General features: G+C 44.8%; 1 protein-coding gene across 23 annotated transcripts in view; it reads right to left on the bottom strand.

The window, feature by feature from the left end:
• The window catches only part of DENND1A (DENN domain containing 1A), a 553,551-nt gene that overhangs the window by 209,479 nt on the left and 324,472 nt on the right, over positions 1–19,600 (bottom strand). For all 23 annotated transcript variants that reach the window (XR_010119966.1, XR_010119965.1, XR_010119967.1 and 20 more), the window contains one exon: positions 847–948. Coding sequence is in view for 20 of the 23 variants with exons in the window: in XM_055271163.2 (XP_055127138.1) it covers positions 847–948 (102 nt within the window). In the remaining 3 variants the exon portion in view is untranslated. The remainder of the gene's footprint in view (positions 1–846; positions 949–19,600) is intronic.

The raw sequence follows: 19,600 nt of genomic DNA, 5'->3' as shown, positions 1-19,600 counted from the left end.
CAGTCTTTCTGATGAAAGTTCAAGTCAAAATAGACTCAAGAAATAAACCACCTTCTAACTTTTTTTTTTTCTTTTTGTTTGTTTTTGGTTTTTTTTGAGATGGAGTCTTGCTTTGTCGCCCAGACTGGAGTGCAGTGGCGCGATCTCAGCTCACTGCAACCTCTGCCTCCTGGGTTCAGGCAATTCTCCTGCCTCAGCCTCCTGAGTAGCCAGGACTACAGGCACATGCCACCACACTCAGTTAATTTTTGTATTTTTAGTAGAGACTGTGTTTCACCATGTTAGCCAGGATGGTCTCACTTTCCTGATCTTATGATCTGCCCGCCTTGGCCTTCCAAAGTGCTGGGATTACAGGCGTGAGCCACTGTGCCCGGCCCTTTCTTTTTTATTTTTTTGAGATGGAGTCTCGCTCTGTCACCCAGGCTGGAGTGCAGTGGCACAATCTCAGCTCAATGCAACCTTTACCTCCTGGGTTCAAGTGATTCTCCTGCCTCAGCTCCCGAGTAGCTGGGATTACAGGCATGCACCACTATGCCCGGCTAATTTTTGTATTTTTAGTAGAAACAGAGTTTCACCATGTTGCCCAGGCTGGTCTCGAACTCCTGACCTCAGGTGACCCACCCGCCTCGGCCTCCCAAAGTGCTGGGATTACAGGTGTGAGCCACCATGCCTGGCCACCTTCTAACTTTCTACACTGAGACAAAAGTTTCAATGGAGAAACAAACTGCAGTTCTCAGGTCACAGGAAAACCCTGGCTATTTCCCCTCCTTCCCCATTCCCCAAAGTCACATTCATTTCCTTTGCAGGAGCTCACAGAAGTTAGACCCTCGCGAGCTCATGACCTACCACGTCGTTTGGGAGGCTCTGGAGGTCATCGAAGGGGGTTTCCAGGGTGTTGGTGTCCACATTCAGGATCACGACATCATCCAGGGCCATGTTTCTGACTTTCTGCAAGAAGAAAAAAACCCAGAAGAGAAGGTCATTGAGGTGCCATCAAGACACACTTCCCCTGCCTTCTCTGGGGAAGAGGCATAGAAAAGAAAAGTGACATTTGACAAAGTCTTACTCTGCAGCAGGCCCAATGGTAGGAGGTTCACATTTGTTAGCTCACTGAACTCTCATAAAATCTTTGTGAGCTTGCATGATTATCCCCAAGTCCCAGGAGTGAAAAGGGTTCACAGAGGCTCAGTAACATGCCCCAGGTCACATAGCCAGAAAGTAAGAGGAATCATTACACCCCATCATCATTTTTCCCCTATATATTTAACAGACGCTGAGGTCAAAAGCTCTGGCCCCAGGAATGCTGATATACGGCTATGTTCTTATGGTATTCCTGTTCAATCCAGCCCCCTAATTTAACAAAGCCTACTTGCCCATCTCTCTTTTGGATCCTGTCATTCTTGGGTATGGAATATTGTGTGTGGCCTACTGTTAACACTTCCCTTAAATACCAAGTAGGAAGGTCACACTTTCAATTTGGTTCCATTTTCCACAGATATCCAGCTAGTAATGGCTCAGAAGCTCTGGCCATAAGCCATTATTCTATTGGCACCGTGATAGAAAAGATGAGGGAAACTCATGCCTACAAGGTTTTCATGCTTGGTGATAGGAGACGGGATGAACGGACAATATGGAGAAAAAAAGAATCCTGCCCCCAATCTGGCAGCAATTCCCCATAGCCTATGTGAGTCCAAGACAGGGTGTAGTCTGAGTTTTAAATTTTTAATCACACTACTTATCCACTACTAAGATCCATCTTTGTGTTTCTCCTGCCTACCCTCCACTCCCGGTCCCATTCAATCCTCCTTCCCCATCACGTATCAAGCGTATTCGTTTTGAGTCAGAGGCATTAGAACTATTGTCTTTATTTTATTTTGCGTAGAAAGATCCTATCATTTGCTGTCTAAACTGGGATACATTTGGATGTGAAAGACCTCATCTTACACCAGGGCAACAGGCACACGATGGGATCTGTGGTCACTGCATATAAAGGATCAATTCCATTACTGGTCAACCTCTGAGCATGCTGCATGTGGCTGTGCAGGTATGCATTCCTCAGATGCCAACCACCTAAGCTAGGACTGAAATCTGCCAACTCACGTGCCTGCTGAGTGGCATTAGTCGGGGAACGGGGGCAGATGCCTTTTCCTAATTCACCTCAGAGCATGGTGTAGGCTGGCAACAGAGGCAGACATCCAATGGCTGCTCAAGCTCCAGTTTCCAATGCCCTGGAAATGGGCAAGCAGCATATACTAGAAGCTTCCTAGCTCTTGCTCTGTGCTTTACTAACCTTATTTCATTTAATTCTTATCAACCCCTGTGAAGTGGATGTTATTGCCCTCAATGTTCGAAACTTGAGGAAGATGAGGCTCAGAGCACTGAGGTAAGAGGCAGAGGCAACCACGTGCCTGGCTGCCTCCCCAGGCCATGCTCTCTGCACTGCACCATCCACCTCCTCATTGTCAGACACCTGCAGGGAGACTGACCTCTGCACAGCCCTTGTCACTCTGAGCCCCAGCACCTCTCTGCCTGCCTGCCTCTCCTGCTGGGGTGTGGGCTCCTTCAGGGGCTCATCTGTGGCTCACCACTGCAAAATAACCAGCCCCTGACAACATGACTGGCACCTGGTAAGTGCACACTAATACTGGTTGACATTCACTCTCTTAAACTCCAGCCTCTAGGGCAGAACATGGTACCTAAGTAAATATTTCAAGATTCTTCCCAGCAGGAGGGTGGAGCCACGCTGGTCACAAGCCTCGCAGGGTTGAAAAAACACTCCCAGGCAGCAGAATCCTGGAACCTTTCCACTTAACACCATCAGAGCCTCCAACTCCTTCTGCTATCCACTAACTTCTACAGGCCTCTGGGGCTCGTCCACAAACCTATCCATCAATTCCTAAACATAGTTTACTAAGTGCTTACTATGGGCTGAGAACCACAGAGGAAGGACACAATTGCTGAGGCAGGAGTTTATTCTTTCCTCCAAACCCCAATACCCATTATTACCTGCTGCCTTATTTATAGGGTAAAAAGATATCAGCGAATGGAGAACTTTGATCGAATTAGGTTGGTGCAAAAGTAATTGCAGTTTTTACCAAAGTAATGGCAAAGAGTGTACTTTTGCACCAACCTAATGATACAAAAAACGAGTTCGTATTTTACAGCGCTTTTGTTATATGAAGCACAATCTCTATTTTACACATGAGAACGCTGAGATTCACAGGGGATTGTCCAGGACTCCCTAGCTGCCTCACTCTGCAACCCAACAGGTTAAATGCCCAGCAGTGTGCTAGGAGGAAGGTACAAAAATAGCATAAACGGCCCTCTTTTTCAATGATGTCACACTTCAGGCTCACACAGCACTGCCACACAGATGCTTTCATTCCATCAATGGGGCTGGAGGTGATATCATTATCCCCATTTCAGAGATGAGTAACTGAGGCTCCAAGAAGTAGCTCGCCCAAGGTTATGTGTCTACTAATTGGCTTCCTCTGTAAAATTAAAATGTTAACTGTGGCCACCCTACTTCTCTCACTTCCCCCAGGGCTGCTGTGATGACAGCAAACACACCCATAATGCTGTCCACACAGTAGGATGTAATAAATAGTGGCTATTATTACTACTTTATAATACACACAATAGCCACAGCCAGTCTGGAAGGCTGTAGTGGCAATGACCCAAGGGCAAAAATCCTTGGGGCCCCTTCTTGCATGGTCTCTCACTTCAAAGGCTGCGCACAGTCACAGGAAACAGAATCAGAGAAGGACTCACAACATCCTGGAGGACGTGATGCCTCCAGGACAGGACAGAGCAGAGGGCTGTGCACCCCAGAATCAACTACTTTGCCTCATCTGACCTTCCAAATAGCCCCAAAGAGAAGGGAGCAGGAGATGATGGCCATTGGAGAGAAGCCTCCAGGGCTGAATGGCCCCATGAATGGGATGTTGATTCTGGACCAGAATCAGGCCTTGTTTCTGTGTTCCCATTGGGCCCCAGTAGCACAGACCAGCCCTTGTAGGCTCTCCACGGCTGGGCTGGAATAGGCTTTTGATTTCTTCCCACTCCTGGCTGGAGGACTTGCCGGTTAAGCTGTGTGGAGTGTTTACTTTTTCAACAATGGCAGCAGGCTGAAGAACAGGAAAAAACCTGGCCCCTTTTTCTAACTTAGCAGGCCAGGGTCCCCTTAGTAACCAAAATGCCCCAAGCACCAGGCTCCAGGCAGGAGCTGGGGCGACACAGTTTCCTCTTGAAGGACAATGCTGCCCTCCTGGTGGCAAGGCCTCTTCCAAAAGGGCTGGCGTGGACTCAAGGGCCTTCCTGAAGCTCACTGTTCCCAAGGAAAGAATTGGAGCCCAGCTCGCTGGACAGTGCCCGGTCCCCCAAGGGATCAAGGCAACCAGGGATATGAAGAAAGGCAAGAAAAACTCAAACTGGGGGTGGGGACAGGAAGCATGGATGAGAAGGAAGCCAGACCGTCGCCAGGTGCCAGCGCCTCTCATCTTAACCATGCCGTCAGTCAGGGACACTAGCATCTCCGCATGGGAACCAAATAGGGGCACAGAGAGGTCAAACAAGCTGCCCAAAGTCAGAGCTAGGGAGCGGCAGTCAGCTTTTGAACACAGTCTTATTGCAGGATCTGGCCAGCAGCCCGCAACGCAACGGGGCTCTCTCTTTGTTCCCAGGTGGATCGGCAGGTTGAGAAATAATAGACACACACGAGATAGTGAAAGCTGGGTCCAGGGCGGTCACTGCCTTCTGGTCCCATGGTGCCAACAATGCACTGGATATACCAGCATTTATTATTAAGTTTAGTGAGGGTGGGGGTAGGTTAGTGAGGGATTTAGGGTCATTTGATTATGAGGGGAGATGGTCACATGGGGATGAAGTAATTCTTTAACATAACATTTGTATGTAGAAGTACAGAGCATAACTGAGTGGCTCAGTATACAGAGTATACAGAGATAAGAATTTACGATATAGTGTGTGCATCAGTAATTTCTAACAGAGCCTTAAAACAGAAACACAATCCTTCCATAACCTATAATTAGCAAGATATTAATCAGCAGTAACCATTGCAACAAAAGCTGGTTACAAACAATCCGTGGAAACAGGACGTGAAGCTAGACAACCGGTTAGACCAGAAATTCTCAGAAGGGAGTATGCCCTAACCCTAAAGAGGCCTAGAAGAGCCATGGCAAGATGAGGGCATTTATAGACCTATCTTATCCATATGGACAGGTGCCCCCCATGCGTCCGTTTATACGCCCTCCACAAGGGTTGCATTCCATTCCCAGAGCTATGAACATCTTGGTGATGTGAAACCTCCCTGACTGCACGTCCAGTCATAGGCTCTCTGCAGGGGGAAGCACATCACGCGCTGTTGGCTCGTTCTGGCAGTCCAATCTGGCATTGTCTTTACACAATCCTGTGTGCAATTTTGTATTTACAATAATCAGGAGCATTTCATCTTTTGTTCTGTGGCAATAGTTTCAGGGGGTCTCCCTACACAGTCTGACCCCAAAGCTGACTTTCTTCTGAAGACAGCCATAATCCGATCACTCAGACATCAGAATGAGTACCTAACTATTCAGGACACACAGTTATATCAACATGCTCAGAGTCTGCTTTCTCTTACATAAAATACTACTTTCCTTTTTATCATAAAAAATAGGATGGGCATGGTGGCTCACGCCTGTAATCCCAGCACTTTGGGAGGCCGGGGTGAGTGGATCACCCGAGGTCGGGAGTTTGAGACCAGCCTGACCAACATGGAGAAACCCCATCTCTACTAAAAATACAAAATTAGCTGGGCATGGTGGTGCATGCCTGTAATCCCAGCTACTCGGGAGGCTGAGGCAGAAGAATCACTTGAACCTGGGAGGCAGAGGTTGCAGAGAGCTGAGATCGCACCATTGCACTCCAGCACTCCAGCACTCCAGCTTGGACAACAAGAGTGAAACTCTGTCTCAAAAAAAAAAAAAAAATTATAGATGCCTACTATTAAAAAATGGGAAAGGCCGGGCACGATGGGTCACACTTGTAATCTTGGCACTTTGGGAGGCTGAGGCGGGTGGATCACCTGAGGTCAGGAGTTGGAGACCAGCCTGGCCAACATGGCAAAACCCTGTCTCTACTAAAAATACAAAAAATTAGCCGGGTGTGGTGGCGGGTGCCTGCAATCCTAGCTATTTGGGAGGCTGAGGCAGGAGAATCACTTGGACCTGAGAGGCGGAGGTTGCAGAGAGCTGAGATCGCACCACTGCACTCCAGCCTGGGTGACAAGACTGAAACTCCATCTCAAAAAAAAAAAAAGGGGGAAAGACAGAAAAGTTTAAAGAAGAAAATTAGTTATCCCAGTCCCTCCATTTGGAGACAACGTTTTGGTCTATTTCCTTCCATATTCTCCCTTTCCTACGTGTTAAAGCAAAGTTGAAATAATTCTTTTTTTTTTTTTTTTTTTTAAGATGGAGTCTCGCTCTGTTGCCAGGCTGGAGTGCAGTGGCATGATCTTGGCTCACTGTAACCTCTGCCTCCTGGGTTCAAGCTATTCTTATGCCTCCGCTTCCCGAGTAGCTGGGATTACAGGCATGTGCTACCACACCCAGCTAATTTTTTTATTTTTACTAGAGACGGGGTTTCACCATGTTGGCCAAAGTGGTCTCGATCTCCTGATCTTGTGATCCACCCATCTCGGCCTCCCAAAGTGCTGGGATGACAGGTGTGAGCCACTGCGTTCGGCCAGTTGAAATAATTCTTAAAACTTCTGATTTTCTCACTGATTCTGATATAAGCAGTGATCCACTTCATTAAAAACTTTGTGTGGATCATTACTAACTGCGACAGAGTGTCCTACTACATGGAAACAAACTCAACCAAGCCCCTTTTGTGGGATGTTATTTCCAGTTTTGAAGAAATTACTGTATATAATATCGTCATGAAATCTGTAGGCATAAAGCTTTGTGCTTTAGGATGCATTCCTAGAAGTGGAATTTAGTTTCCACTTCTTAAAAAGTGTCCCTCTCAAATTCGACTTTGAGAGAGATATCTTTACTTCCAATTATTTTAAAGTCATTTTATCCACAGCTTGTGTTTCCTACTATAAGTGAAGAAAAATCAGCAAAGACACGAGCAGATGTCAAAATAGTCCTCCAAAAACCCTACCCAATTAAAACACTTACTAGTACTGCGGCACACCGAGACAGCTCTCCGGTAGCTTGTCCCACCAACACATTCCCTCTCTTTTTAGTTACAGCATATGCCAAAGCTCCTGCCAGCTGCAAACCCTTCCCCCTACCAGACTCTATAGGCTTTTTCTCAGAATGAAAAAAAAAAAAACAAAAAAAAAACTGACATGCACACTGGCTTTCCAAATGGCATTTCTTACATAGAGAAACACACACACACAAAATGGCACTTTCCCATATATATTGTTAATGAAGAATGTCTTCCTCTTTCTGCTTTGTCACAGACAGTCTGAACTTGACCCCTGCCTTTCAGGCCAGAGAGGGGAAAACCCGTAGTATGGGGAGTGGTCAGGGGCAGCTGAGAGGACACCAGCTCTAGTATTTCACCTCTGGCTTGTTGTCCCCCACCAGGGGGCTTACTGTAGGCAACTGACTTGACTGCATAGATCCTCCAGGTTTTCATCTGTAGAATGGAGATCATAACACCACCTATCTCACAGAGTTGTGTGAGGCTTTGATAAACTAATGTATGTAAAAGATTCAGCATAATTCCCAGAATAGCCCTAACAGGCGCTCATCAGTTCTCTTGCTTGCCTGTCCCCTATCCTTGGATGGTTCCTAGACCTCAGCCATGCCTGGCTGGAGAGACTGAGGCAGCGGCAAGCCTCCCATGACCTGTGCTCCCCTACGGTTTATTGCACAATTAGAATAACGTGTTGACTGCGAGTTACTTAGGTAGGTATCTGATTCCTTCCCTAGTCTACAGGCTTTTGGGGGATGGGAATCACATTTCTCTACTCTCAGATCCTACTCCAATATTTGCCCAAGAGCAGACAATTCGTGAATGAATGAATGAGAGGCAGCAGAGCCCAGAGGTGAAGAACATAAGATCCAAAGCCAGTCTGGGTTCTAATTAATCTCTACCATCCACCAGCTGTGCCAACTTGGGCATGTCACTTAATCTTTCTGTGCCTCAGTTTCCTCCTTGATAAATGGGGGATGATAACCGTACCTACCTCACAGATTTGTGAGGATTCAATGGGTTAATATTTTAAAGTACTTGGAGTAGTGCCTGGCACATGGGAAGTGCAAGGTAAGTGTTTGTTAAATAAAAACAAATGATCTTTTGCGGGTGATGAAAATATCCTATATCTTTATTGTGTTGGTTTCATGATTGTATAAAACTGTCAAAATGCATTGAACCATATACTTTAAATGGATGGGTTGTGATAAATATACCCCAATGAAGGCATTCATTGAACCATATACTTTAAGTGGATGGGCTGTGATCAGTTATACCTCAATGAAGTTGATAAACACATTAGCACTCTCTACAGAACACAGAATAAAATCATAGCTAACCATACGAGGTAAGAGTGTGCGAACAATGGTGAATGAATGCCACGCTACAAGGCGACTCTCCCCAGGGCCACCGCCCAGTGTACATTCTGATCTGTGGCTGTGTTTGGCTCCCTGTCCCCTTCCTTTTTCATCTAGTCCAGGATTTTTAACTTTTTCAATTCATGCCCTCTTAGGATAAACATAAAAAGCCAATGTCCCTAGAGATTCTGATAGACTTCCCTATACAAAGGAGGGGGTCTCTTTGATAAACACTCTATCTTTCGTGTCTTTCCTGTAGCCAAGATGGTATTGAGCTTTACTTTCTAGAGTTGGTTGTATGAAAACAATGGGATTTCCTCCTTAAAATATAAAATAATATCAGCTACACTAATTAAAACCACACCAGCTGCCCACACAGATTGGTGCGGGGAGTGTCCTACCTGTGCAGGGAGGGAATTGGGCAGCTAGTGACAAAAGGTAGTACTTAGAAGCAAGCCACAAGATGAAGGGCAAGGGTGTGCACTGGCAATGTCACCCAGGGGATCTGAAGAGTGGCCAGGAGCATGCAGCACTCAGCTGGGTTGGGAGCGTGGGGCTAGACATTGAGGAGCAGGAGCTCAGTTCTGCCTCTGCTCGTCCAACAGCTGTGCAGCCAGACAGGACACCCTCTCTAGGATGGAGGTTGTGTGGTTCACGGAGGTGACATGCATAGAGTAAACAGGCCAGCACTGAGTGAATCTTTTCTGTTGTCCTTAGACCAGGAGCATCTCCAGGGCAGAGCTGTGTCTTATTTGTCTCCAGTGTCCAGCACAGTGCCTGACACAAGGCAAGTGCTCATTAACTGGGGAATGAGAAACGACTGTGGCTAGATCCACTCTACTGGGAGGTCTGCCTCGCAGCAGATGTCAATGTAAGCCCGAATGGACAATGTCAGCTCAACAAAAGCAAATCAAAGTCTGCTCAAGGAAGTGCAATGGGAATAATAATAATGATGGTAATGATAACAATCATGTAAAATTAGCATGATTAATTAGTGTAGAATTAATTCACAGTGGACACAGAAAGCCAGATAGGAGTTAACACAGCGATTAGGACTGTGGGTCTGGAACAAGACAGCCAGATTCAAGCCCTGCTTCTGTACTGTGTAAACATCAGCAAGTTCTTCACTTCTGAGCCTCAGTTTTCTTATCAATAAAATGGGGATAATACTGCACAGCTGTGTTGCGAGTATTTAGTGAGATACTAGGTATGAAGATTTTAACACAATGTCTGATTGCAATTAGTGATCAATAAATGTGGGGCTATTAAAGGCAAGTTTCCATCCTTGCAATTTGCAAGTTATGTCAATAAAATGGATTAGAGTTCTAAGACTAAGGATTTAAACAGCTGATTTTCAGAACAAAGGAAAATGCGAATAAGTCTCTACTATTATACTCTCATGCTATTAAAAATTAAACTACCACCAAGCGATTGTTCTTTTCTTGGCTATGTCTCATATAAAAGTGCATTCTCTGGAGCCAGACTGCCTGAGTCTGAATCCTAACTCTGCCAATTAAAACTGTACTACCTTGGGCAAATTATTTAGACGTCCTGTACCTCAGTTTCCCTATCTGTATAATGAGATGAAAACAGCACTGACATCTAGGACAGTGGTCATCCTTGGGCTGGGGGGAAACTGACTAGAATAGGGTACAAGAGGAGTTTCTGGGGGGCTGGTGATATTTTGTTTCAATTTCTGGGTGGTGGTTACATGTATATGTCCACCTTGTAAAAACTCAACTAGCTGTACATTTAGTGAGTTTCTGTGTTGGTTTGGGTTTATTTTGAGAGATGAGGTGTTGCTGTGTTGCCCAGGCTGGACTTGAACTCCTGGGCTCAAGTGATCCTCCCGCCTCAGCCTCCTGAGCAGCTGGCACTACAGGTGCATGCCACTATGCCCCACTGTGCCTGCCTTTAACTGTACATTTAGGATGGGTGCATCTTTCCCCCACACTTCAAGAAAATATTTACCAAAAAAAAAAAAAAATACGGACTTCACCAGATTATTTTGGCTTAAATGAATTAATATATGTGTAATACCTAGGATAGTGTCTGGTATATCAGAAGCACTAGGTATTAGTTATTATTATAAAAAATCAAGATAGCAATAATTCTATAATAAAAGTGACTCAATTGAGATTCTATTTCACTATTAGAAAATGTGTTTGTGAAGGCAGACAGCTCCAGGACACACACTGCTTCTCAGTCTGCACTGCCTCCCTCCAGGGAAGGGCAAAGCTGCAACATTGTTGGGGTCCTTCTGAGACGTCTTTGCAGTCCTGAGGAGGGAGCAGGAGTCAGGTAGATTGGGCTTGGGATTTTATCTTCCTCAATTCCTAGTTACAGGACCCAGGGTAAATTATTTAATCCTAGCTGAACCTCAATTTCTTTATCCATAAAATGGGTCTATAACAACTTGTTACATAGGGTTGTGAGAGGATTAAGTAAAAAATTCTCTTCTAGGGTGACGCCCAAAGCCAGTAAGCATCATCTACTCTCATGGCCAAGACAGTGCCCAAGGCAGCACCTCTGAGAGCAGTAATGGGACCTCCAAGCAAAGGGGAAGGGTCTAGGCTGGCTTCCTGCAAAGACACTTTGCTCTGAGAGGGCACGGTGTCCTCATGTGTTTACTATCATGCCCACAACATGTTTTGCATTTGTTCAAACTAAGTCTAAGTTGATCCGTCTGTGAGAGGGGCACACTTGATGTGGCTCCTGACATTATACTATATGTCCCCTGTAAGTATGACTTCTTGGGAGCTTTTTCTTTTTTTTTTAAAGGGAGAGAATATGGCTAAAATTAAATGAAAAATTACATCTTAGTAGCTTGTTAATCAAAACTTTATTCTAAATGACTGTTGCTGGGTTCCAAGCAGGTGCCTTGATATGGTGTGGCTCTGTGTTCCCACCCACATTCACGCCCTATAGTAATTCCCAGTGTTGGAGGAGGGGCCTGGTGGGAGGTGACTGGATCGTGGGGGCTGATTTCCCCCTTGCTGTTCTTGTGATGGTGAGTGAGTTCTCCCAAGATCTGGTTGTTTGAAAGTGTGTAGCATTCCTCTCTCTCTCTCTTCCTCCTGCTGGCCATGTGGGATGTGCCAGCTTCCCCCATCGCCTTCTACCATGATTGTAAGTTTCCTGGGGCCTCCCTGGCCATGCTTCCTGTACAGCCTGCAGAACCCTGAGCCAATTAAACCTCTTTATAAATTGCCCAGTCTCAAGTAGTTCTTTATAGTCGTGTGAGAATGGACTAGCACATGCCTCTCTTCTCCAACTGCACTCCTATGGCTACATATCAGTCCAAGCCACAGCCAATATTACAGAGGCCTGTGTGTATCAGGAACTGTGTGACATGCTCTGCATCCATCATCTTACTGACACACACACAACAAAATTACAGCCACTAGGTGTTGTGTTTCTCCCACAGCCCAACTCTTTACAAGTATCATTTAATGTAATCCCCATGAAGTCCATGTGGAGAGGGATGGAAACTGAGGGTCAGAGAGGTAAAATAACTCGTTGGAAGTCATGTGGCTAAGAAACACTGGCTCTAGGCATTGAGATGAACAGCAATACCTTTGTTCTACCCAAGGCATGGCATTATTTGCTCTGACACATTGTTTTAATCAACAAACATACTGAGCAACTAATATAACAGACCTTTGTTAGGCATACCAGATGAATCAAGCCCTTAAGTATTTTGATGCCTGGCGGAGACTCCACTAAAATTCCCAGGGAGGGGAGACTTTCCTACAGAATCATACCCATTTGATGGATGAGGAAACAATGCTAGAGATTAAATAATTTGCCCGTGTTCGTACAACTGGATGCATCAGAGAAAGGATCTGAATCTGGGTTCCATGAGCCAGTGTTCTTTCCACTACACAGCATGCACAAAATGTGCCCAAATGCATGCGCATATATATGAGTACATAACAAAGAACAGCATGGGAAGCTGGTGGCCTCCTAGGAGGAAAGGAAAGAGAAATAAGAGGGAAAGTGGATAGGACAGGAAAGGAAAGGCAAACATTCAGGTATTCTAAACTCTTTATTCCCTCCTGAAATCTCGGATACACACAGAGGGAAGAGTGACATTTTCCTTCCCTTCCTCAGGCCCCAGAGGTCACCGAGCTGCCAAGCAGTTGATGAACGTAGTGGCTTTTCTTTGGAGCCAGGAGTCACTGATTTGCTCCTTCCTGCTCCACAAAATTAAAAATCTAAGCCTGACAGTTCAGAGGAGCCCTGAAAACACCGCTGGAATTTCCCAGTGTGCTTTAAACAGAAACAGAAGCTTGGCAGAGGAGGGAAGTGGTGTAAGCACCTCCCAGGTCAGGCCAAATCCACCCCTCACAAGGTAACAGGCACTGACTCTCATTAACAAGTCCAGGGATTCTCATGCCAGGTCAGCAAAGGGGCTCTTGCTCTAATGGCCCCTTTCCTGGCCATCGATCCACTGGGTGTTCATTCACTCACTCATTTGGTACATCACGTACAGAGCCGTCATTCATGTCAACTTTACGTTCGGTCTTAGGGACATAGAGACGATTAAACCATGATCTCTGAACTCAAGGGGCTCCCCGCCTCTCCTTGTGGACGGGCTGTGGGTAGATCTGAGAAAGGGCACAGTAGTATGCAGCAGACCAGTGGACCATTCCCACTCACTCACCAGCCCCATTCTCTCCCTGACATGGTCCTGGGCCCAGGGCCAGAAAGTCTCCAGGCTGGGGTCCTGGCCTTTTCACTTACCAGCTAGGCAGCTTCAGGCAAGGCACTCAGCCTTCTCTAGCACCAGTTTCCCTTGTTGTGAGCCGAGGTCATGCTCCTTACCTTCAAGGTTGTGGAAAAGATTGGGGGAGACACTGGGAACACATGTTTCATACAGAGTCCAACATCAAGCAGATGCTTGGTCAGTGCCAGCCAGCCCCTCTCTGGGAGCTGGGTTCTGCCAGTCCTCCTAGCAATCCATTCTAGAAGTCCACTCCAACACAGAACGTCCATCCAGCCTGGCCTCTACTCCGCCATCCAGAACGGAGCAGGGAGCCCACTCACACTCTGACTCTGCTGGTGTTTTGTCTCAAGCTGAAACAGGTTTCCCACTGCTGCAGACTCAGTTTCCTCATGTGTAAAAAGAGGACAAGAAAGGTGTTAACACCTTTCCCCACAGCTGCAAAGCACAAACATGCGATGATATGGCAGGGCACTCCATAAGATGAGAAGCATGGCCCAGAGATAGCTCGCCATGTTACTGCCACCCACCAGATCCTGCTCTTCTAGAAAACCCTCCTGACTACTCCTATCCCTGCCTCAAGTTGTCATCTCTAAACCCCATGCCAAGCACAGTGAACAACAGATTCTTTGGCCTGCAGTTAAAACTTGTTTAGTGATGTTTCCTATGCGCTATCACTTTCCCCTTAAAATAACTGCTTTAACCTTACGCTATTCACATACACTGCGGTAATGCTTACCACTGGTACCTGTAAAGCAGTGTTGAATTTTTGAACATACTATATTTTATATTTACCTATATTTTAGAATATATTATTTTAAAATATCCTCAAAGCAACCTCTTGAAATGAGCTTTATTATTCACATTTTACAGGAGAACAACCTGAAGCTCTAAGAGGTACAGTAATTTGTCCCAGATCCTAGAGTATCAGAGTTAAGATTTAAGCTTGGGACTGCCTGACCCCAAAGCCTGGTGCCTTTCTCCTTACTGTGTAGCCTCCTCCACTTTCCAGGCACAGAGTTGGTGCTGAGCAAATACTGAGGACAGTGGCCACTTCCACATGTCTCTGTGACCTCCATGTATAGACTTACCAGAGTGCTGAAATACAGTGGCAAGCAAGCCCTAAAAGTAGGGCCAGCATAATAGTTTTCTTTTGTACACACTAAACTGCTTCACGCAATGAAATAACTGTGTTTGAATCCTGCTCCTCCTAATTATTAGCTGTGTGACTTTGGAAAAGTTACTTAACCTCTCTGTGCCTATATTTCATCATCTGTAAAATAGGGGCCCCACTACCAGAGCACAGATGCATTATGAAAATTAAATAATGAGCATAAGGTGTCTGGCAGTAGTTCAAAATAGCATCCATCCAAATTGAAACAATAAAACTTGAATTTAAGAGTTTCACTGGGAGTGTGAGGGGATGCTGATTCCCTAGTCCCCAAATGGTTTGGGGTCACTCTATCATAAAATAGGACCTCATTCCTCCCACACAACTGCCACTTGCCATCATTCATTCATCACTAGGCACCGCAAAGCCCGACTCCCATCTCCACCTGCCTTTTATTTGAAATGTCAATTTTTAGAGTGGAGAGGTTGGAAACCCAATTTAACAAGCACGCTGAAACATTGTTTATTGCCCCCATAAACATGGCTTAGTGAGAATTACGGACTTAATCAGAGTGAACTTATCTTGCGGTGAAAAGGAACACTTCAAATTTCAGAAATGGCACCTTCACTGTGAAAATCTCTTAACTTTTCAAACAAACTACAGGGGGTCTTAAACATATGGGCAGTAAAGGGGCAGCCATTACTTTGATTTGTCCTACCCAAGAGCCAAGGAGCCCTCACAGTCCTTAACAACTTTAAGATCTAGGAAAAATATTTAGAAAATCATATTCAGGAGACATGTCTCTAAAAGCACCCAAAAGGTCTGCAGAGTGAGAAGTGAGACCTGTATAGCTGCTCTTGGGGTTATTCAAAAGGATGGGCCCTAGGGTCATTAGACAGGGGCTATTTAATAAGCAGCAGCAGTGAGAAAGTGCACCCCTCCTCCTGAGTAAGATTAAACATTTAGCAATAGGTAATATTTTGCTGACCTGCTTTTCAGAAGAGAGGTGCTACACAAATCTAAAAGGCTGCTAAATGGTTTGTGTGGGTCTTCTTTATTTATAAACCTCCTCCCTCCTGCCGAGGATGAGGTCCTGTGAACCCCAACTTCCCAATCCGAGGCTTCATTAATGCTGCTCTGATCATTCCAGGGAAGGTTTTCATAAGACGCCCCCATCTTGCAGAGAACGTACCAGCCTGGCTGCCAGAGGCAGGAAAGGCAATAGATATAAAATTTTATTATTTCAATACCCCAGTAGCAGCCAGGAGGACTTAATGAAATCGCCAAGATTTACAATCTGAAATAGCTATTGCACAGACAGATACAGTTAAGGGAGCTGAGCCCTCTGACCTTTCAACCCTTTGATCTTCACTCGGCAGGTGGCCTGGAGCCCCCTCCTGGGCATCTTCCCTCTCTTCCGACACTGCCAAACCTTGATGTGCAATAAGCCTGACCCTACACAGGTGACTCTCCCGGTGCTTATCACCAGCAGCTGCTGCTAATGGCACGGCCAAAATCACTCTGAGGCAGAGAAGGGGAATATGCTGTGCAGTGTCCAAATGGTGCTGAAACCAGGCTCAATAAGTCAGTCCCAAGTCCAGTTGTGCAGCAGTGCATAATGATGTCATTACCCAAAAGTATCCTTAGAAAATGGGACTCTGATCTCCCCTGATTTATACTTTGAGTTGGGGGAGGGGGGAAAATCACCTTTTAAAACTCAATCACAAATCTCAAAAAAAAAAAAAAAAAAAATCAACCCCAAAGTCCCAAATGCATCTCTCAGAACTTCCCCAAAACCATGTGCAGCAAATTTATACCAGCGAAAATCTAAACAATTTTTGGAAACCTAAAATTGACTGTTTTCAGTTCCATGAAATTTCATTTAAAAAACCCCATATGCCAAAATGTCCAAATTCTCTTATTTTTAAAAATTGGGATGACATCCAAAAATCATAGCTATCTTTTTCTTTCTTTCTTTTTTTTTCCCCCTTCTTCTAAAGCTAGGGATGGGTAGTGTGCATATGTACTTATCAAGCTTCATAATTTAACCCATTCGGTCAGTACAAAATATTTGCAGTTAAATGCTGAAGAGGGAGGATATAAATTTATTACCACTGGATCTTTGGAAACAATGGACTCCTAGGCACCAAGGTTTAGCAGACATTATATTTGGCTAAGGAAGTGTCAGGAGTCTAGGCACAGCTCCAGTCTGCACCTTTTAGCTTTTGTCAATATTTGGGTTTATGGAGGGAAGGATTTTAGGCAAGACACATAAACCACTCTCAGGGATGTTGTTAACTTCCAACCACAAAACAAAACTTCAGTGCCACTGTTCATCATACTTCAGAAAAGACCCCAGCCAATGCCTTTGTTTCTAAACAAACATAGAATGGTGGTCCCAAGCTTTACCTGCAAAGGCCTGAACTTAGATCATACACGTTTGAATCCAATAGCCAAAGAAAAAACCTACTTCTAGCCGGGCGCGGTGGCTCACGCCTGTAATCCCAGCACTTTGGGAGGCTGAGGCGGGTGGATCACGAGGTCAGGAGATCGAGACCACGGTGAAACCCCGTCTCTACTAAAAATACAAAAAAAATATTAGCCGGGCGTGGTGGCGGGCGCCTGTAGTCCCAGCTACTCGGAGAGGCTGAGGCAGGAGAATGGCGTGAACCCAGGAGGCGGAGCTTGCAGTGAGCCGAGATTGCGTCACTGCACTCCAGCCTGGGTGACAGAGCAAGACTCCGTCTCAAAAAAAAAAAAAAAAAAAAAAAGAAAAAACCTTCTTCTTCTGTAGCCTAAATGGCATATATCTTAAGTATCCAACTTTAAGTTCATCTTGAAATCAGCTGAGAATCAAACAATATGTAAAGAGAGATCTATGGACTCCATTTTTAATCACACTTTTCTCTCTGGATGTTTAACTTTAGTACAGAGAGTAGTGTGTGGAGAAATTAGTTTAGCAGGGGGGAAAAACGCATGGTTACTACATCATAGTTTGACCACTTTGTACAAAACGACTGCTGAGCTATCTTCTTGAGATGCCTATTGGAAATATTTTATTTATAATAATAGCTACCAGAGGGTGATGGCCTAGCAATGTTCATGGCACTTCGGTCATATTATTTCTAATTCTCATCACTTTATGGCAGGTGTCCTCATTTTGCTGATGGGGATATTAAGGCACACACCCACAGAAACTCAGTGACTTGTCCAAATTACAGAGAGATAAATGGCAGAGCTGGGATTCAAACTCAGGTTCACTGACTGCTCAAAAAGCCCATGGTCCAGCCACATTCTCCCCAACAAAAGCAAAACACGAACAAACAGAACAAGAACATGCATTAATTTGTGCAGAAAATGCCGGTTTTCAGCTTGCTTACACATTGCCCTGGCCCATTTAATGGCCTTCCAAATCAATTATTTTAGATCATTAAGAGGAAGTTTAATTTGGTTGACAAACACCCCTACTGTGGTGACCTCACATATCAACAACAAATGTCTGATGGTCACAAACCCATACCATGAGTCGGCTGAGCACGGTGTTAAACAAAACCACATGTGCCCAGATTTCAAGTGGGATTTGTCTAGGCCAAGGGTACGGCTCTTCAATCATCACACTGCTGGTCTCTGAGCTCCCACAATGGCCCCGCCCCAATCACTTGCAAGGAGTTTATGAAGTCAACAGTCCCACGTGGCCGGGCTCAGTTAAAAAGTAAGTTTAAGCTAATGTCAGTTTTGAAAAAGCCACTCATTAGAAAAATAAAAACAGAGGCTGAAAATGGAAGGCAGAGTCAATCTTAGGTAGATAAGTCTTTTAGTTTCTTTGTAAGGGAAAGATATCAATTTTACACCTATATAATATTGATAATCACTTCCATTTATTTGGCACCCACCATGTGTCAGACACTAGTCTGAGTGTTTTCATGTACCTTCTTATTTATTCCTCATTGAAAACTCCTATAAAATGGGGCAACTACCTATTTTACCAGTGAGGAGTATGGGGCTCAAAGAGGCACCTTAACACACCCATCTGCAAAACAGGGGCACCTCTCTCAAAGTGGTGGCAATTAGAAATTACATGGCCAAAGTGGCATGCACATTAGTAGACCCTCATTCAATGGTCAAGATTATTATGTACAGGTGTTTCCAACAGGAATCTTTTAAGAGGATAGCAAAAGTGCAGTTTTGTGCAAAGTGGTCAAACTGTGTGATGTAGTAACCATACCCTTTTCCTCTGAGAAACTGATTTCTGATTTAAACAAAGGAGTTTGTTTAGGCCAGGTGTGGTGGTGCACACCTGTAGTCCCAGCTACTTGGGACGCTGAGGCAGGAGAATCGCTTGAATCCAGGAGGCGGAGGATGCAGTGAGCTGAGATGGCACCACTGCACTCTAGCCTGGGCAACAAAGCAAGACTCCATCATAAAAAAAAAAAAAAAAAAAAAAAAAAAAAAAAAGGTGCTTGTTTAAAGTGACCTAGTAGTGGTGAAACTAGAATATGAACCCAGGTCCATATGACTCCAGTGCCCATGAGCTCTCTGTTACACAGCCCCCCTGCTCACTGCCCACTGCTCCTTACCTCAATCTGGCAGGAATTTGACTTATTCAAGCTTCTCTTGGTAACAATTTATAAACTTTTAAGTTTTCTTTGAAGTCAGTTTTAACATTGCTAAATGCAACCTATATATAATGACATAAATGATGATAGGAAAATACAAAAACAAAAGCATCAATGATGGTTTCACATTTTTTACTGGGATTCTCCTCATCATTACTGAGTTTTTCTCATCTGTAACAGAGGGCTATTCCCTCTCACGTGAGAATGTTTCCATCATGACAAGTTAGACTGAAAATGTACTGGCTGCAAGAGATACTTAACTCAGCCAGAAGTACTTGTTCCCTTTGATTACATAAATTACTACTGGAGCTTTAAATTGTTTTATATTAACTAATTCCAACATTAGGATAAGTGGCATTTGAGATTCATACTCATTTTAAAAGCAAATGCTTACTGTGAAGAGGAGACAACTTCTAAGGGAAATCTATCCGCTCAATCCAGGGCCTTCCTCGAGGCCTAAGGTGAGCAGAGCCTGCTGTGTTTGCAGTAGGAACCTTCTGGATGGTATGAGACTCATAAGTGATGACTGTGCATGAGAACATATAGCATGCTAAGGAAATTTCAGGGCCGAGCCACTGTTGAA

This window comes from Symphalangus syndactylus, chromosome 3 (genome assembly GCF_028878055.3).
Source record: "Symphalangus syndactylus isolate Jambi chromosome 3, NHGRI_mSymSyn1-v2.1_pri, whole genome shotgun sequence".
In the NCBI taxonomy this organism is placed as follows: domain Eukaryota; kingdom Metazoa; phylum Chordata; class Mammalia; order Primates; family Hylobatidae; genus Symphalangus; species Symphalangus syndactylus.
Note: the sequence above shows the minus strand (reverse complement) of the source record. Positions and strands in the feature narration are given on the sequence as shown.